Genomic DNA, 20,456 nt, shown 5'->3' with positions numbered 1-20,456 from the left:
TCCAATATTCATACATTTTTTGCTCCACAATGCATGACAATGACGTAAAGCAGACTCGTAGACCCAGACAGCCGATAAAAAACCTGGAAGGCTGCGAGAGTTCGGCCTTGCAGAAAGCTACCGAAAAGGAATGTAAACCAACCAAGAGTGTGGGAAATGTCAGGGAATTTCCTTAAACATTCCCGAAAGAACCTAATAACCTCATAGTGTTTGAAAGTTAGGCGTTCTTTTCAGCGGGAAGGGGGAGGAGCTACTTCCCTTTGCACTGGTCAACAGCGACCCCTGGTGGAGGACCGCTAAATCGTTGGAAATGCTTTTTTTTTTTAAAAAAAGATGTTTAAAACGCGAATAAAAAACACCAAAAATAAACCCAAAAGAGAGTCAACAACCTTTATTAAGCCATATACGTGCCACTCGGAAAAAGAGTAAAGTTGTTACACAAGAGTTTGCCCTCAAGTGAATCCTATATAGACCGTTTACACTTGTTCTCTCATCAGTTAGACCATTTACAAAGAGCAGAGGGAGGAAAAAATAAAGAATATACAGTGATAACACATGGTAGTATACATGAAAGCAAATAACAAAAAAAATAAGGTGTCAGTGACCAAAATAAAATGGGTATGAACAAGAACTAAGTTTAAAATAAGATAATTCTGAAATCTTTTTTTTCTTCTTCAAATAACAGCTGAGCATACATTTCCACATAGCATGCAGTAAGGCACCTATCTAACACAAGGAGGGGAAACTATGCTACAGATTGAAGGAAAACATAAAAAAAAAAAACTCAAAATGGGGGAAAATATTGCTTGCCATGTCCACTCCCATTAAAATGATTTATTTGCTCCCTTTCATATAACCCAAGCCATATCTAAAAAAATACATCAGTTTGTAAAAGATATCATACAGACGAGTAGAGCGCAGACCCAACTCTTGAAAAAGTCGTTTTTTTTCAGTATGCACAAGCCTTTAGTTCAAATTGTGATAGTCAACATGAACACTATCTAGTCTATCAACAGGTTAGATTTAATTAGTCTCCAAGAAAATGGGCGGGGGAGGAAATAAAAAGACAGCTGTTGTAATATGCTAACCAGATTTTTTTTATTTTAGGTCTGACGGTTGAACGGCATGTCAGAGTAAAGATGTCCGCCAGTATTGCTCTGTACTGTATAGTCTGTACACATACAGGGAAAATGACCTCTTAAATATACAAGATGGTAAATTCAACAGCTGCTGCTGCTGCTGCTTGAAGACACCTACAACACTTATCGCTGTCAAGTCATGTCATAACTAAAAAAAAAAAAAAAAAGGGAGACAAAAGTGGGTGTTGCTCTGCAAAATGTCATCTTTTAGGAACAGCACACTAGACAGCTATACATATATAAAAGAAATCAGGACGTTATTTACAGTGGATTTGCTTCACACAGGTTAACAAGGGTGAAAAAAGACGACTATTTCCAATTGTTTATCCACAGCCTTGAACCAAGTCGAAAAACTTGTGCTCACAAAGCCTATCCAAAAGATCGGTAACATTCTGCCCGCCTCATGAAGGTAAATCACACTGTTCCTTTTAAAAGTGTTCAAAATGGATTTCCCGTGTTGCGTGAAGCAGGACCTCAAACAAGACAAGAATGAGGGTTACTGCACCCCCTTTCCAAACATATTGCCCCGATTCAATGTAATCAGTTTGACACGACCACGCAGGTCGATATGGAGAAGTTGGCCAGAATTTTCTTGTGGTTGCGGGCAAGATCGGGTAATTAGACAGCGATGCCAACGCTGGCGTGCTGAGAGGACACTCACTGGTCTAAATGGATCCTGTGGTGTCTGGAGAGGGAGGAAGAATGGTTGAAACCTTTCCCACACTGAGTGCACCTGTAGGGCTTCTCGGGGGAGAGGAGGTGTTGTTTGGGAAAGGCGTTGTTGGGGAAGACCTTCGGCGTGGGGATGGGGCTGTACTGATCCACGACTTGAGGGGGTGGCGACTGCGGCTGCTGTTGTTGTTGTTGCTGCTGCTGCTGCTTGTTCTCCAAGTGGACTCTCTGGTGCCTGGCAAGAGACGATGAGTGGTTGAAGGTTTTGCCACAGTGGCCGCAGGTGTAACCCTTACCCTCGGAGTGGACTCTTTGGTGGCGGGACAAGGAGGAGGAATGATTGAAGCCCTTATCGCAGTGATGACACATGTAGGGCTTTTCTCCTTGCAGGTGGACCCTCTGCTTTGGGGGGGTGCCAAATGTGATGGGCTTCCCGGGCTGCGGTGGGGAGAAGACGACGGGGGCTTGCATGTGGGTCTTGTGATGGCGTGAAAGAGACGAGGAGTGGTTGAAGCCCTTGTTGCAATGTCTGCATGTGTAGGGCTTCCCTCCAGCGTGGACTTGTTGGTGCTTCTTCAGGTGGCGCTTGCGGACAAAGCTCTTCCTGCACATGTTGCACTTGTACGGCTTCTCACCCGAGTGGATCCTCTGGTGCTCCCGCAAAGTGGCGGCCGCCGCAAAGCACTTCCCGCACTGCAAACACCGATGGGGCTTGTCGCCGAGCACGACGACAGCGTGGGTCTTCTGGTGCTGCTTCAGGTTGGAGGTGGTGGCAAAACCCTTGCCGCACTGGCCGCAGGTGTATGGCTTCTCTCGGGCGTGGACTTCTTGGTGCTTCTTCAGGTGCCTTCTGCGGACAAAGCTCTTCCTACACTGGGTGCACTTGTAAGGTTTGTCCTCTGAATGCATCTTCATGTGTTCTCTTAGAGTGATTGCAGCCGCAAAACTCTTGCCGCACTCGGAGCACCTGTGAGGCTTGTCCGGCAGGTGAATCATCTGATGGGACTTGAGGCTGAAGGCATCGATGACGTCTTTACCCATTATTTCCACACCCGGTGGGACGTAGGGCTTCTCTTTCATATGAATCTTCATGTGCTGCTTGAGACTGGCCTCCACCGCAAAGCTCTCGCCACAGTGGATGCAGATGTATGGGTTGAGGTCCTTGTGGATCTCAAAGTGTTGATGAAGGTCCGCTATGCTGCCGAAGATCTCTCCACACTCGTTGCACTGCAGGCCGTGGGCTTCGTGAATGATGACGCCATTCTCGGACTCCACAGTCAACTCCCCGCCATGGTCAGACTCCACTTTCACCACATGCTCGTTTTCCGTCTTGAGAAGCACTTCCGCCAGCAACGGCTCACCACTTGTCTTGATCTCAGCTTCGGCAAAACAGTGGATCTCGCCGTGTTCCACCTTGATGTAATCGTGGTCCGTCTCTACGATTGCGTCCACGCACGCTACGGCGCCAAGATCGCCGCCAAGCCCCTGGATCTTGAGCTCACCGTCATGAATCTCTAACTCCAAGCCGCGCTTTTCTTCCGTCATGATCTCTGTCTCGGCACCGTAGTGAAGGTCGACATGGCTGTGGGCTATGACACACTCCGACCCCAGCGTGTCAAGGCCGGGTGTGTCACACTCAGTCTCTGACTCCGCCATGAGAACACACTCCAGCCCCACGACCTCCGTTTTCTTGCCGGACGAGTACTCAACTAAGAATCGGGGTATACGTCTCGCTTTGGGTGGGTACAGCAGCGGCGCTTTTGTCAGTACGCAGACCTGCAACAGAAGTGTCAAAGGTCAACCACAATGGTGATTCATCAGGGCGCTAAGCGAACTGCAAGTTCACTTATTTAGTGATCGTTGGAAGCGTGGACAAGAAGCACTTCCAAAGCCTACTGAATCGCATTTATGCAAAACTTGCTAAAGCAAGTACAAAGCTAATGTTAGCAAAATAAACTTCCCATTGGTGAACAGCTGAGGCTGACTAAACAAACCCTCAGTTTAGTTTGCATGATTCATTTTACACATCTAACAGAATACCTTATCAATTATATTGATTGCTCTGTAAAATATGAGTTGAGTTGGAGTTTATTTCAAACATGCAAGCAAACATGATACATCACAATTTTCAGTTTCACTTTTCAACATATTCGAAAGAGTAGGAAAAAGCCGAGCTTATTTAATCCTACCCCTTTTCTTTTACATAACCGTTGCTAAAACTTTTGTTCACTTCCTGTTCTCAATTTATTCACAATATACTTAATCACATTAAAAATATATGAATATTTGGTGAAGTAAGTCATATTTCATATGATGAGATAAGAAAGATTATTTTGAGAATGAAAGAATGGATGGATGAAATAAATTCAGAATTTTTAGCATAGTTCTTTGTACTTTGTAAACACTTAAGTTTGAAGAGTTTCTTGAAGTGGATCATATTACTGCATTGTTTGATTTATTTGCTTAATCCATTCCATAATTCAATTCAACATACAGATATACTGAAGGTCTTAAAAGTTTTACGTGAATACACGTTTTAAATTTAATTTTTCTCTAAGACTATATATATTTATCCTCTTTTGTTGAGAATAATTTTTGTATACTCCTAGGTACCAAGTAATAGTTTGCTTTATGTATAATTTTAGCTGTTTGCAAATTCACTCTGTCATGGAATTTCAGTATCGTTGATTCAACAAATAAATGATTTGTCACTTATAGACAAAGTAATTTATTCAGGGATTCAAATCGTGTAAACAATGCGGCATACACTGTGTGTGTGTGTGTGTGTGTGTGTGTGGGGGGGGGATTGAACACAATGATCAGCTGTGAACATATCTATCAAACACGGCGGAACTGTCTGTCAGAAGTTAGTGCAGTGGTAAAGCAACAATGCTTGGTTATAATCCTGCACGGAACAATGCATCTTTATTGACTGTGATCCTGTGAGTGTTTGTGAAGGTGTGTACGTTTGCGTGTGTTTTTGTGAAAGGGTTTGTGTCCCGTGTGTGCGCGACAGCCCGTTTCACAGCTTGAAAATCAGGCTTGTCACGCCATACTTAATGTTCAACCAGCGTTGTGTCTCTTCCCCTTACACAGTTCTAAAGTCCAGACCAGAATAACAAAATAAAGATGTGGGACTACAACTACCATAGAAGTTGAAACAACATTTAGAAGGAGCAGCGGCTTTAGTTTCACAATCTGCTGATGCGCACCAGTAATCCTACCCTGAATGCGGACTTGCAGGCACTCACAGGAGTGTTTATTAGTCTCGACTGGGAGAATAAACACACCCACTAATTTAATCAGAAAAAAGCATTTTTATTTCTAAACACGTGTCTGCAAAGATTCAACTCCCCAGATATAACGTGTACTAAAAAAGTGCATAGAGACACTTTGTGCTCAAATCATTTTTTAATTTGTGGATAAAAAAACATTTTGTTCCTGAAATAATCATTAAACTTGTTTTATGTGTTGGTAAACATTTTACAGTTCCTCAAATTCAAACTGCACTTTAATGTATTTGTATTCAATATATACTACAATATTTGAGTTAAAAAAAAAAAAAAAAGCTGTACAATATGGGTCACCGCTTGCCAAAGCACCGCTGAGAAGCAATATTGTATACACTCAATATTGTATACAAGCAATTAAAGAATACAAATAATTCACCATTTAAGTGTCTAGTAAATGTTAACTTGAAGTAAAATCTTGCAGTATTCAGTACACCACTGATACCTTGTTTACTGCAGACTGCACTTTTTGATGACAAGCAAAATAAAATAACTTAAAAAGGGAAAAAAAGTTGTCTTTACTTCCCCAAATTACACGAAAAAGAAGCAAAACTGACCCTAAAACTGAGGTACGGACCGTTGCGCCTCTAATAAGCACAAATATAGCTATGAACAAAATGACGGTTGTCAGCTGTGCGCATATATTACCTTGAGCAACATGGCGGAAATGCCTGTTACAAGATACTGCAATAGTAAGAAGTAGGGATGCAAATGTACTCGCTATTATCCTGCACGAGACAATCCGACTTTAATTTAAACAAAAATAATTGTGATATTAATCGAGATCAGATATGAAAAAATTATTTGTGATCCTTTTTGTGGCCATATTGCTCAGCCCTGCTTCCACACACAATGTGCATACTTGCCTTTTAAGTGTATTCTTGGTGATGGCTTGCTAGTGAATGAAGAGTGATGGCTGATCTGTGGCTGTGCCAACCAGAGGAACACTCAGCAATCTGTGTGCAAAGATAACAATTGAAATAACATAAAAATAGGACATTTAACTGACTACCACATTAATTCATGGGGTGCAAAAGTAAATAGCCTGTTTTTATAAAGCGGTTTACTATACCTGGAATGATACCCAAAGTGTTTTGCATAGCATGAGCTAGTTCTAAACACAACATTTAAACTGTCACTTGTCCACCGCTGTCCAAAGCACCATTTGGTCCTGCTGCAAGGAGGATCTATTCCTTTGTGCCAACATATATCTTCAGAGGAAATGGCCCATTAAAATGCTTCTTTTCTCAGCACCTTCAGCAATTTGGGAGGGACGTTACAGGACACACCCTTGCTTTCCCCCCCCCCACACTGGCTCATTTCCACATGGAATTATGATAACAGATTTTAAAAATAGTATCTTACTCATATAGCATATAACCCAAATTATTTAGACATTTCTCTGGCTCCCTGTTAATTTCTAAAATTGATTTTAAAATGTTGCTGTTTGGCTTTAAAGCTTTGCATGAACTGGCACCTCATTATAACTCGGACCACATCCAAATTTACGCTCCTGCGCGCGCTCCGAGAGGCAGCTCCAGCTCGTGGCGCCCAAGACGAGACTTAAAACCAGGAGACAGGGCCTTCTCTGTGGTCGGCCTTGAGCTCTGGAACACTCTGTCCCTCCATGTTCCAACTGCTCCCACAGTGGAGTGTTTTAAGTTTCGTCTTCAGACACACTTTTATTCTCTGGCTTTTACTTCCGAACTCCCAAAATGCAACACGGAACGACGCAGGAAGTCCTTCATACCGACAGCCATCAGACTGAATAACGCATATGTTCCTTTTTGACTGTACATGTACTGTAAAGGTATAACATATATTAGTCACATGTAAATAATGCTGTATAATTGGCTATTTGTTATTCACATGTGAATATTGATGTATAATAGACTATTTATATTATTCACACTGCATTTGTAATAGTCACATGTAAAAAATACCTAAGTGTTTATTGTCTATTGTGAGCGAACTGTGGTGCTGAATTTCCCCCAGGAATCAATTAAGTACTTTCTATTCTATTTACACTACGTGAGTTGTGTGGTTTTTTGATTGATTGTAACTTGTATTAGTAGATTGTACAGTACAGTACTTATTCCGTACAACTGACCACTAAATGGTAACACCCGAATAAGTTTTTCAACTTGTTTAAGTCGGGGTCCACGTTAATCAATTCATGGTAGGCTTTGTCTCAGTACTGTATTCGTGGTTCTCCGTGTTTTAAAATGTGTATTTCTATTTATTGTTTTAATAGGTTTTACCCTTTAAAATCAATTTTGGTTTTATTCAGTCATTGGTGGAGCTAAGGATAGTAATTCCATCCATCAATTTACTACCGCTCATTCCCTTCGGGGTGGCGGGGGGCGCTGGTGCCTATCTCAGCTACAATAGGGCGGAAGGCGGTGTACGCCCTGGACAAATCGCCACCTCATCACAGGGCCAACACAGATAGACACACAACATTCACACTCACATTCACACACTTGGGGCAATTAAGTGTTGCCAATCAACCTATCCCCAGGTGCATGTTTTTTGGAGGTGGGAGGAAGCCAGAGTACCCGAAGGGAACCCACAAAGTCACGGGGATAACATGCAAACTCCGGCGGCATAGCTTAGTTGGTAGAGCGGCCGTGCCAGCAACTTGAGGGTTCCAGGTTCGATTCCCGCCTCCGCCATCTTAGTCACTACCCTTGTGTCCTTGGGCAAGACACTTTACCCACCTGGTCCCAGTGCCACCTATACTGGCTTAAATGTTACTTGGATATTGGGTTTCACTATGTAAAGCGCTTTGAGTCACTAGAGAAAAGCGCTATATAAATATAATTCCCTTCACACAAAGATCCCGAGCCCAGGATTGAACCCAGGAGTACTCAGGACATTTGTATTGTGAGGCAGACGCAGTAACCCTTCTACCAATGTGCTGCCCTGTTGTTTAATTGTGCTTCATAAATAAAGTGGATTGAATACAGCCCAGAAAAATAAGTGTGCACTAGGGCTGAGCGATATAGAAAATGACTATATCGTAATATTTGAGTATATGTTCTCACGCAGTTGCTTTTAGCTGCGGGCATTACACTACAGGCTCTTCCCAGTCCTTCTTGTGTGTCCTTCTCACAGACACCGAGCGCACATTCTTACACACATCACATACTGTCATGTCATATGTCACATACAAATACGGCCTCGCCCAGCAAAGAGGTAGCAGCGTGGCTAACATTAGCTGTGATGATAGCGAAGTGTTGCGAGGTATAATACAAGAGAAAGAAGGTGTGGATATGGTAACAAATGAAGGAATAATTCTCAAGAAAAACAGCATCGTCTGGCGGTGGTTCGGCTTCAAGCGGGAATATGTCCAATAGACAACTGTAATTTGTCAAGTGTGGGGCACAAGCGTTGCTACCAGAAGTAGCATTACTGCTAATATGTAGCATCGTTTGAAAACCCATCTGCTAATTACTTTAATAAATAGTTTTGGTAAATTGACTTAGTTGTGATTTCCTTCTCTGCATGAAAGTTTAAAATGCAAAATGAAAAAGAATGTTTTGATGTAGACACAGTGGCCTAGTGGTTAGAGTGTCCGCCCTGAGATTAGTAGGTTGGGAGTTCAAACCCCGGCCGAGTCATACCAAAGACTATATAAAAAATGGGACCCATTGCCTCCCTGCTTAGCACTCGGCATCAAGGGTTGGAATTGGGGGTTGAATCACCATGAATGATTCCCGGGCGCGGCCCCGCTGCTGCCCACTACTCTCCTCACTTCCCAGGGGATGATCAAGGGGATGGGTCAAATGCAGAGGACAAATTTCACTACAACTTGTGTGTGTGACAATCATTGGTACTTTAACTTTAATTTGCATCAAGTGTTCATTCAAGGCTAAGGCAAAATACTGAGATGTATATAACCGCGATATTGCAATATTAAAAAAGGCCATATCGCCCAGCCCTATGTGTACCCATATATGTGGCCTGCGATTGACTGGCTAGCAATCTATAGAGTGCACCCCACCTTCTGGGATTGGCTCTAGCTTTGTTGCTCTTCTTAACACAGCCGGTATAAAGTACCAGAGATAGTTTCCTGCCTCAACAACTATATAAGTGGATATAAACAGAATTAAAGGAAACACTTTTAAATAGTTGTCACAAAAGTCAGATTGACAAATGTCCACCTAAATGTAACTTTTTGTATAATTGTAAAAAAAAAACCCTCCTAAGAAAAGGTCTATCCATAAGTCCATTTTCTACCGCTTATTCCCTTTGGTGTCGCGGGGGGTGCTGGTGCCTATCTCAGCGACAAACGGGCGGAAGGCGGGGTAGACCCTGGGCAAGTCGCCACCTCATCACAGGGCCAACACAGACAGACGACATTCACACACTTGGGCCAATTTAGTGTTGCCAATCAACAGGTGCATGTTTTTTGGAGGTGGGAGGAAGCCGGAGTAGCCCGGAGGGAACCCACGCATTCACAGGGAGAACATGCAAACTCCACACAGAAAGAACCTGACTACTCAGGACCTTCGTATTGTGAGGCAGATGCACTAACCCCTGTTCCACTGTGCTGCCCTGTTGTTTAAATGTGCTGTATAAATAAAGTGGATTGGGTGGAAGAGGGGTTAGTGAATCTGCCTCACAATACAAAGGTCCTGAGTAGTCTGGGGTTCAATCCGGGGCTCGGGATCTTTCTGTGTTGAGTTTGCATGTTCTCCGCGTGAATGCATGGGTTTCCTCCGGGTACTCTGGCTTCCTCCCACTTCCAAAGACATGCACCTGCTGATAGGTTGATTGGGAACACTAAATTGTCCCTAGTGTGTGAATGTTGTCTGTCTATATGTGTTGGCGACTTGTCCAGGGTGTACACCGCCTTCCGCCCGATTGTAGCTGTGATAGGCACCAGCGCCCCCCGCGTCCCCAAAGGGAATAAGCAGTAGAAAATGGATGGATGGAATCTATAGAGTGCACCCCACCTTCTGGGATTGGCTCTAGCTTTGTTGCTCTTCTTAGCACAGCCGGTATAAAGTAACCGAGATAGTTTCCTGCCTCAACACCTATAAAAGTGGCTATAAACACGATTAAAGGGAACACATTTAAATTGACGTCACAAAAGGCAGATTGACAGATGTCCGCCTAATTGTAACTTTTTGTATAATAGTAAAAACACCCCCTACGAGAAGGTCTAGCAGAGCCAATATCCAGGCTAGGTGCCAATTAGCAGGCTAAGTTAGCACCCAAATGGAGCTAAACAGCACTAAAGTAGCCCAAATGGCCATCAGGCTTTGGGGTAGTTTAATCCGCGAGCCAAAGGCCCCAAGCCCTTAAACTGTTCTTTATCTGCGCAGGTCTTTGTTCACCACCCAAAACCGTATGCATGTTAAGTAAATACATATAAAAGTCGACGTGTTGTGACTAAACGCCGAACTTTGTGTCCACTAGCCTCCCCAGAACGGCTACAAACAGCCGCGATAGCCGCTAGTTAGCCGGCGCCACAACAGCATTGTTAGCCGCTAATGTGCTCGTCGTGTAGCGGGCTAACTAGCTCCGTAGCCAACACCCGAGTAGGCGAATTGAGCCGAAGGAGATATATATACTCACGCAGTGAAAACCTCCTTTCTCGTGTGTTTAAATGAGATTCGGAGGGACGAAGACTCGACGCGGAAATTCCTCCGTGCGCGTATTAACAGGCCATCTTGTCGCGTGTGCCGCAGCAGCACATCCCAGCTAGCTCGGGACTAAGATGGCTGCCGCGAGCTAACGTAAGCCAACATAGCTTCCGCCCTGCCAGCCGCACTTAAACCCCCAGCCAGGGCCGAAATAATAACAGCCCGCGTGCGGGTGACAAACACGGCGGTGTTCACATTAAATATCGACAAAATGACGCACGGGAAAAAAACAAAAAACATTAAGCTAATGTTAGGTACGTTAGCGGGCTAGTTGTAATGAATAGTTGGCTAGGCGGAAGTAGGACAATGATGACTAACGGAAGTAGGACAAAGATGACTAACTAGCGAAGGCGATGATACTTTTATTAGTAAATTGCACAGTTCAGTACATATTCCGTACAATTGACCACTAAATAGTAACACCCGAAATACGTTTTTCAACTTGTTTAAGTCGGGGTCCACGTTAATCAATTCATGGTAACCACTTTGCATGTTCCCCCCGTGAATGCGTGGGTTCCCTCCGGGTACTCCGGCTTCCTCCCACTTCCAAAGACATGCACCTGGGGATAGGTTGATTGGCAACACTAAATTGGCCCTAGTGTGTGAATGTTGTCTGTCTATCTGTGTTGGCCCTGCGATGAGGTAGCGACTTGTCCAGGGTGTACCCCGCCTTCTGCCCAATTGCAGTTGAGATAGGCGCCAGCGACCCCAAAAGGGAATAAGCAGTAGAAAATGGATGGATGTTGTAATGAATAGTTGGCTAGCCGGAAGTAGGACAAAGATGACTAACAAGCGAAGGCAATGAATGCATGGAGGAAAGCCCGGGCTAGATGTAATGCAGTGGTTCTAAACCTTTTTTCATCCATCCATTTACTACAGCTAATTCCCTTTTGGGGTCGGAGCGCTGGCGCCTATCTCAGCTACAATCGGGCGGAAGGCGGCGTACACCCTGGACAAGTCGCAATCCCATCGCATGGCCAACACAGATAGACAGACAACATTCACACTCACACACTAGGGACCATTTAGTATTGCCAATCAACCTCAAATCAAAGAAAGTGTATCTCTATATTCCTTCAAAACCGCTCTAAAAAAACACCTCCAGGCAATTTCAACACTTTACTAATACCCTCCTCCATTCACATCCCATCTCCCCGGATTACAAACAACTTAATGTAAATAATCAAATGTACTTCTAATGTATATACTTGTTCTTATGCTATGTGAACTCACTATGTTCTCTGCTGGCTGTACATATCCTACTAAATAAGACCTACACTGTTTCAATGTCCACATTTCTCTGTTGATGCAATTGTTGATGACTGAAGTACTGATATCAACCAAAGCTCCCCATCCCACCCCCCGGATTGAAAATAATTAAATGTACATACTATGATGATAAACCTGTGTGATGACTGTATTATGCTATATTTGTGCCATGAATTGATTAACGTGGACCCCGACTTAAACAAGTTGAAAAACTTATTCGGGTGTTACCATTTAGTGGTCAATTGTACGGAATATGTACTGAACTGTGCAATCTACTAATAAAAGTATCAATCAATCAATCAATCCAACCTATCCCCAGGTGCATGTCTTTGGAAGTGGGAGGAAGCCAGAGTACCCAGAGGGAACCCACGCATTCACGGGGAGAACATGCAAACTCCACACAGAAAGATCCCGAGGCTGGGATTGAACCCAGGACTGCAGGACCTTTGTATTGTGAGGCAGACGCACTAACCCCTCTTCCACTGTGAATTTTTTTTTAATGCAAGTACCCCCTAATCAGAGCAAAGCATTTTTGGTTGAAAAAAAAAAGAGATGAAGTAAAATACAGCACTATGTCATCAGTTTCTGATTCATTGAATTGTATAACAGTGCAAAATATTGCTCATTTGTAGTGGTCTTTCTTGAACTATTTGGAGAAAAAGATATAAAATTACCTAAAAACTAGTTGAAAAATAATTATTCAATTATAAATAAAGATTTCTACACATGAAAGTAACCATCAACTTAAAGTGCCCTCTTCGGGGATTGTAATAGAGATCCATCTGGATTCATGAAGTTAATTCTAAACATTCCTTCACAAAAAAAGAAATCTTTACCATCAATATTTTAGTTTATGAACTTACATTCATATTTTTTTGAAGTATTATTCAATAAATGTATTTATAAAGGATTTTTGAATTGTGGCTATTTTTCAATAAATATATTTATAAAGGATTTTTGAATCGTTGCTATTTTTAGAATATTTTTTAAAAATCTCACGTACCCCTTGGCATACCTTTAAGTACCCCCAGGAATAAGGAATAAGTGTACCCCCACTTGAGAACCACTGTTGTAATGAATAGTTGGCTAGCCGGAAGTAGAACAAAGATGACTAACAAGCGAAGGCGATGAATGCAAGGAGGAAAGCCCGGGAAAGTATCTTTTTTTTTGTTTTTTTGTAACAACCCCCAAAGTTGAACCGTGCAAAAAAAAAAAAACATATTAAAAAATAAACAAAAATACGCTACTAGACGTGAAGGTGCATGTAGCATGTACCATAGGCCAGTGGTTCACAAATGGGGGACATGTGATTTGACCACAATTAAAAAGACTGAAAAAATTTCCGGGGGTCTGGGGGACGCTCCTGGTTTGTCACTAATTTAACATGCTAAAATCAACAAAGACAGCACCAATTGAAGAAAATATTTTAGTATTTAAAAACATCATTAATAGAACATAAATACCCCAATTATCCTAATGAATGACTGTATATGGTTCAGTCCCAACAGTATTTAGTCACTAATATTTACATCCTGTGTTAATTTCACATCCACAGGTGTCACATTGATCAGTGTTATCATCTACAGTTTATTTACAGCATTACCACATTACTTCAGTTCACTTCTTTTAAAAAGACAGAAATGTAGAAGTCAATATTGCCTCAAATATTTTAAAGTGGTAGGGAAGTTAACATCAACGCGCATAAAAAGGGAAGTGAAACTTTCAAAGTAAACGGTTTCAAAAGCAAGAGTCTTCACTAAAGATGAAACAATAAAAATGATAATAATAGACGGTAACATTTTTGTAAAAACGTGATTGATAACACAGAACAATTCTCATTATATATCAATAAAAGTTGTCTAAATCTAAACTGACGAACCGGAGAAGCTCGCCAGCACTAGCTAGCTTAAATGCTAAACCTAAAACAGGGGTCGGGAACCTTTTTGGCTGAGAGAGCCAAGAATCCGAATATTTTAAAATGTATTTCCGTAAGAGCCATATACATTTTTTTTCAACAGTGAACACACCTAAACGCGTGCATTTTTAAGTAAGACCAACATTTCTAGAGTATAATAGATCTCTTATTCTTTGTAATAACATTGATATTCTGAAGCTAGCTGTGGAGGGGGCGTGGCCTGCGGGCCTGCAGCGAAGCGGGGTGTGCCAGGAGCGGCCTCGAAATCAGCGACCGTTGCGTAGACAACCCACCCGGGCCTTGTTATCTAATCACCTGTCGCTCTGTTATAAGCAGCAGCCAGGAGGAGAGATAGGGTTGGAGCTGGAGCCAGAGTGCGAGCGAGAACGAAAGAGAAAAAGACAATTGCTAGAAAGCAACTGAGACTTATTGAAAAATAAAAAAAATATCATAACCCCGAAACAGGCTTTCATGTCTGTGCTTGGTGGTCTGAAGAACCTCCAGGAGGGCAAGCCCTAAAAAAAATAATAATAAATAAAGTGCGGTAGAAAAAGGATGGATGGATTCAAATGCATGAGCATGTTTAATATTTTGAACGTTATTTTTAACACTATGATTACAAGTGGAATTAGTCATTACTTATTGTGTTAAGCAGTGTTAGCTCAGATTTATCCGAGAGCCAGATGCAGTCATCAAAAGAGCCACATCTGGCTCTAGAGCCATAGGTTCCCTACCCCTGCCCTAAAACAATACATTAACGTCTTTCTCCGATAAATAACGACATACCCCAATACGAGCGAGTATAACCACATAATTGTGACATTAAAGCTACATGACGCAGTAGACCTGTGAGCTCGAGACAGCGTGATCGATCGATACTGTAGCAACGACAACCGGAAGTTGATTAACATGACGTCACCAAAACCGGACAGGACGGTCCCAGCAAACGTGTCTTTCGTTGTAAAAAATAAGAACAAAAACTTTAACAAATAAAAACGAAAGATTTGCATATACAAACACTCAAATAAAAATTATTTTTATTTGAGTGAAAGCGTCCCTTCTGTCGAGAACCGACATCGTTTACATTTTACTTTTTTTCCCCCCCCGAGATTAAAAAAAGACGGAATTCCGACTTTAGACGGAAAAATCACATGCCTGTGAAGGTATGCCAAGGGCTACGTGAGATTTTTTTTTAATATTCTGAAAATAGCAACAATTTAAAAATTCTTTATATATTTATTGAAAGATACTTTAACAAAATATGAATGTAAGTTCATACACTGTGAAAAGAAATGCAACAATGCAATATTCAGTGTTGACAGCTCAATTTTTTGTGAACATGTTCCATAAATATTGATGTTAAAGAGGTCTTTTTTTGTGAAGAAATTTTTAGAATTAAAGTCCTACTGAAAGCCACTACTAGCGACCACGCAGTCTGATAGTTTATATATCAATGATGAAATATTAACATTGCAACACATGCCAATACGGCCGCTTTAGTTTACTAAATTTAAATTTCCCGCAAGTTTCTTTTTGAAAACGTCACGGAATGATGACGCGTACGCGTGACATCACGGACTGTCAGGAGATATTAGCAGCTGCACCACTTGCGGCTAAAAGTAGTCTGCTTTAACCGCATAATTACACAGTATTTTGGACATCTGTGTAGCTGAAACTTTTGCAGTTTGTTCATTTAATAATGGAGACTATAAAAAAACAATGCTGTTGGTGGAAAGCGGTGTATTGCAGCTGTCTTTAGCACCGAGACACAGCCGATGTTTCTTTGTTTGTTGTGAAGCGAACATGTTTTCTCTACGTCAACCAGCATATTTTTGGATGGGGAAATTGTGATGTATATCTTACCGGAGAAATCATTGCAATATTTGTTGTCCTGCAGCAGCGGCAGCAGTGAGCTTGGCTCCTTGGCTTCTCTCTGAGACACTTTGTGTTCACCGCAGCCATCCGAACTCGAGGTATGTCTTTACAATCTTTAAAATCTCACTAAAACACTATTAAAACCATAAGCAGATAAGAGATCTTCCAGAATTACCCTAGTAAATGTGTCTAATTACATCTGAAACCCTCACACTGCCGTCGCCCAGAGCACTCGCTTTTTTCTTCTTCTTTCTATCCATTCACTATCAATATCCTAATTCACAAATCTTTCATCCTCGCTCAAATTAATGGGGAAATTGTCGCTTTCTCTGTCCGAATTGCTCTTACTGTTGGTGGCTCCCGTTAAAAACAATGTGAAAATGTGTGGAGCCCTGCAACCAATGACGTCACGCGCACATACATCCAGTACAGGCAGGGCTTTTCTATTAGCGACAAAAAGTTGGGAACTTTATCGTCGATGTTCTCTCCTAAATCCTTTCAGCAAAAATATGGCACTATCGCGAAATGATCAAGTATGACACATAGAATGGACCTGCTATCCCTGTTTAAATAAAAAAATCTAATTTCAGTAGGCCTTTAAGTTGATGAATCCAGATGGATCTCTATTACAATCCCCAAAGAGGGCACTTTAAGTTGATGATTACTTCTATGTGTAGAAATCTTTATTAGGGACCGTATTGAATTTCTAGCGTTTTATTCTTTCTTTATTATTATTCCTCAGCTTTGAGTTGTAATATGACGCTCTTAACATGCTTCAAAACTCACAAATTTTGACACACACATCAGGACTGGCAAACATTGCAATTTAATCAAAAAACCTAACCCCAAAACTAAAAATTGCGCTCTAGCGCCCCTTAGGAAGAAAACTTATATCTGGGAAGCCCAGACTTCCCTTTCCTCAGCCACTTCCATATATACTCGGTCCGGCCAATCGCTACTTGCAGCTTTAATTAATAATTGAATCGCTTGTTTATTTTTCAACAAGTTTTTAGTTATTTTTTTTCAAATAGTTCAACAAAGACCACTACAAATGAGCAATATTTTGCACTGTTATACAATTTAATAAATCAGAAACTGATGACATAGTGCTGTATTTTACTTCTTTATCTCTTTTTTTTTCAACCAAAAATGCTTTGCTCTGATTAGGGGGTACTTGAATTAAAAAAATGTTCACACTCAAAAAAGGTAGAGAACTACTGCCATAGGCTATCAACAGCCAAGACTTATGTATCGCGGCAGCCCGTTGTTCAATGGCGGCCTTGCTGATGTTAGCATATCGGCTACATAGCCATGATGCCTAAGCTAACTGTAGCTAATACCAGTATCCAACACCACCAAAACACCTCACTACCACACCGAAAATGGGAGTTTAAGTTACACAGATGGCGGATTATGTGCCACCAAGTGATGACAACTAAATGCACAAAATCCAGTCAGGCAATGTAAATGACGCACGGAAAAAAACAACACATAAAGCTATTGGTAGGTACGTTAGCGGGCTAGCCGGAAGTAGGACAAAAATGACTAACAAACGAAGGCGATGAATGCAAGGGAAAGCCCGGGCTAGTATCTTTTTTTGGTTTTGTAACAACCCCCAAAGTTGAACTGTGTAAAAAAACAACATACATATTAAATAGTAACCAATGTAGCATGTACCATAGACTATCAACAGCCAAGACTTATGGATCACTGAAGCCTGTTCTTCAATGGCGGCATTGCTGATGTTGTAAGCATTTCACCAATCTCGCGCACTTTGCAAATTATACGTCATTTCCATTTGGCGCAAGCTTTTTGCATATCGCAAGACGAAATTTTGTGGATGGTTTAGTCATTAACCCTACATTATTATCTTTTATAAATAGTAAGCCAAGTTGTGGTAGTAGTTTAGTCAGTTGTTTAGTCGTGGATGTACACTGTATTGTGGTTAGGCTTAGGGTTGGACTGATTTGAGGGCAATACTCAGTTATATTGTCCCGACTACAAATGGATAGATTTACTTAAGTATTTAGTAAGGCTTCACGGTGGGAGAGGGGTTAGTGCGTCTGCCTCACAATACGAAGGTCCTACAGTCTTGGGTTCAATCCCAGGCTCGGGATCTTTCTGTGTGGAGTTTGCATGTTCTCCCCGTGACTGCGTGGGTTCCATCCGGGCACTCCGGCTTCCTCCCACCTCCAAAGACATGCACCTGGGGATAGGTTGATTGGCAACACTAAATTGGCCCTAGTGCAGGGGTCGGGAACCTTTTTGGATGAGAGAGCCATACAAGCCAAATATTTTCAAAAGTATTTCCGTGAGAGCCATATAATATTTTTTTTAAGACTGAATACAACCAAATGTGTGTATTTTTAAATAAGACCGACATTTTTAGAGTATAATAAGTCTCTTATTCTTTTTTAATAACATTGTTATTCTGAAGCTAACCAATAATAAATAAAAAACTTCTTACCATTAATGCGACTTCTTGAACAGGTGCGGTAGAAACCGGATGAAAGGATTAAAATGCATGCGAATGTTTTATATTTTTAACGTTATTTTTGACACTGTGATTACCAGTGGAATTATTCATTACTTACCGTGTTAAGCAATGTCAGCTAAGATTTATCTGAGAGCCGGGTGCAGTCATTAAAAAATCCACATCTGGCTCTAGAGCCATAGGTTCCCTACCCCTGCCCTAGTGTGTGGATGTGAGTGTGAATCCATCCATCCATTTTTCTACCGCTTATTCCCTTTTGGGGTAACGGGGGGCGCTGGCGCCTATCTCAGCTCCAATCGGGCGGAAGGCGGGGTACACCCTGGACAAGTCGCCACCTCATCGCAGGGCCAACACAGATAGACAGACAACATTCACTCACATTCACACACTAGGGCAAATTTAGTGTGAATGTTGTCTGTCAATTTGTGTTGGCCCTGCAAAGAGGTGGCGACTTGTCCAGGGTGTACCCCGCCTTCCGCCCGATTGTAGCTGAGATAGGCGCCAGCGCCCCCAAAAGGGAATAAGCGGCAGAAAATGGATGGATGGGAAGTATTTAATACAATTTTTGGACACCAAAAACATGTATTTGCGGCCATTGATTTGCAAAATGTGCACCACACATTATTCAAATATATAGCTGGAAGCAATTTGCAAAAAGACTGTGCATTATACAAATTACTCACATTGGTATTGTGCCTACAACAATGTTAGCACATCGGCTACATAGCCATGATGCCTGAGCTAACTGTAGCTAATACCAGTAACCACCACACCAAAACATGGCGTTAAAAGTTACAGTTATGGCTATTTCCCCGACTCAAACAGAAAACAGATGATGTGCCACCAAGGGATGACAAAAGAACAAAACACATAAAGGTAATGGTAGGTACGTTAGCGGGCTAGTTGTAATGAATAGTCGGCTAGCCGGAAGTAGGACAAAGATGACTACCGGAAGTAGGACAAAAATGACTAACAAGCGAAGGCGATGAATGCAAAGGGGAAAGCCCGGGAAAGTATCTTTTTTTTTTTTTTTGGGTTTTTGTAACAACCCCCAAAGTTGAACCGTATAAGAAAAAAACATTAAAACATAACCAATGCATGAACGACAGGCTATCAACAGCCAAGACTTATGTATTGCGGCAGCCCGTTCTTCAATGGCGGCCTTGCTGATGTTAGCACATCGGCTACGTAGCCATGATGCCTGCGCTAACTGCAGCTAATACCAGTATCCAACACCACCAAAACACTTCACTACCACACCAAAAAATGTAGTTAAAGTTACACAGTTATGGTTATTTCCCCAACTCCAACAGATGGTGAAACCAAGTGATGACAACTAAAAGCACGAAATCCAGTCAGGCAATGTATTTAGACCCCTAAATACAGAACTGAGACAAAGCCTACGTGTATTAGAACTGTAATATCGACATTCAAGTATATTTGTTACAACTCTAATACCGACATTCAAGTATATTTGTTAGAACTGTAAAATCGACATTCAAGCACATTTGACAATACAAGTCCCCTTCTCTATAGGATGCGGTCAGTTTAACATAAACGTGATTGCACATACGTCATGCACCCACCTTTATCTTCTTCTAGTATTTTGATGGCCGGAGATAAAATGAAGATAAGCGTATCACGAGTCCCAAGTTTTTTGTTTTTTTTTTTAAGGAAAGCGGCTGTGCGTATGTGTGTGTCTCCTGTCTGTCTGTCTGTCTGTCTGCCTGTCTGTCTGCCTGTCTGTCTGCCTGTCTGTCTGTCGCTACAGTTGCTAAGTGGCGCCACTGCTCATCTGGCGCCAACGTCGGGCGGCCTTTAGCGAAGGCAAAGTGTTGTCGTTTCCCCCACGCGACTGATGCCAACAGCGCCCTCTGCCGCATCGGAGACAGGCTTTAAAAAAAGGTGCCGACCATGGAGATCATAGACGCGCCTCTGAATCTTTCAAGTTTGTGTCAAAAGGGAAGCCTTTACGATGATATCATGAGCGACCTGTCAGAGGTGGAAGGTAAACAAAACGTCGTCCGTTGTCATCTTGTAAAGATGTTAGTTTTAAAGGCCTACTGAAATGAGATTTTCTTGTTTAAACGGGGATGGCAGCTCCATTCTATGTGTCATACTTGATCATTTCACCATATTGCCATATTT

General features: G+C 41.9%; 1 protein-coding gene across 4 annotated transcripts; it reads right to left on the bottom strand.

Moving 5' to 3' along the window:
• Positions 1-376: 376 nt before the first annotated feature.
• Positions 377-20,071, bottom strand: si:ch211-198a12.6 (uncharacterized protein LOC563253 homolog). Of its 4 annotated transcripts, XM_061910112.1 has the most exons (4): positions 10,688-11,063; positions 5,968-6,057; positions 2,108-3,587; positions 377-2,046 (listed from the first exon to the last, which is right to left on the bottom strand). In XM_061910112.1, exons 3-4 carry the CDS (start codon positions 3,465-3,467, stop codon positions 1,805-1,807), a joined length of 1,602 nt encoding a protein of 533 aa, XP_061766096.1. In that variant the 5' UTR covers positions 3,468-3,587; positions 5,968-6,057; positions 10,688-11,063; the 3' UTR covers positions 377-1,804. The 4 variants fall into 4 exon arrangements, with proteins under 4 accessions (XP_061766096.1, XP_061766094.1, XP_061766093.1 ...); XM_061910110.1 differs by lacking the exon at positions 10,688-11,063 and adding an exon at positions 19,895-20,071 and having other exon boundaries at positions 377-3,587; XM_061910109.1 differs by having other exon boundaries at positions 377-3,587; positions 10,688-11,062.
• Between the last annotated feature and the right edge of the window lie 385 nt (positions 20,072-20,456).

This window comes from Nerophis ophidion, linkage group LG09 (genome assembly GCF_033978795.1).
Source record: "Nerophis ophidion isolate RoL-2023_Sa linkage group LG09, RoL_Noph_v1.0, whole genome shotgun sequence".
In the NCBI taxonomy this organism is placed as follows: Eukaryota; Metazoa; Chordata; class Actinopteri; order Syngnathiformes; family Syngnathidae; genus Nerophis; species Nerophis ophidion.
The sequence above is the reverse complement of the archived record's forward strand: the minus strand, read 5'-3'. Positions and strand labels throughout refer to the sequence as shown.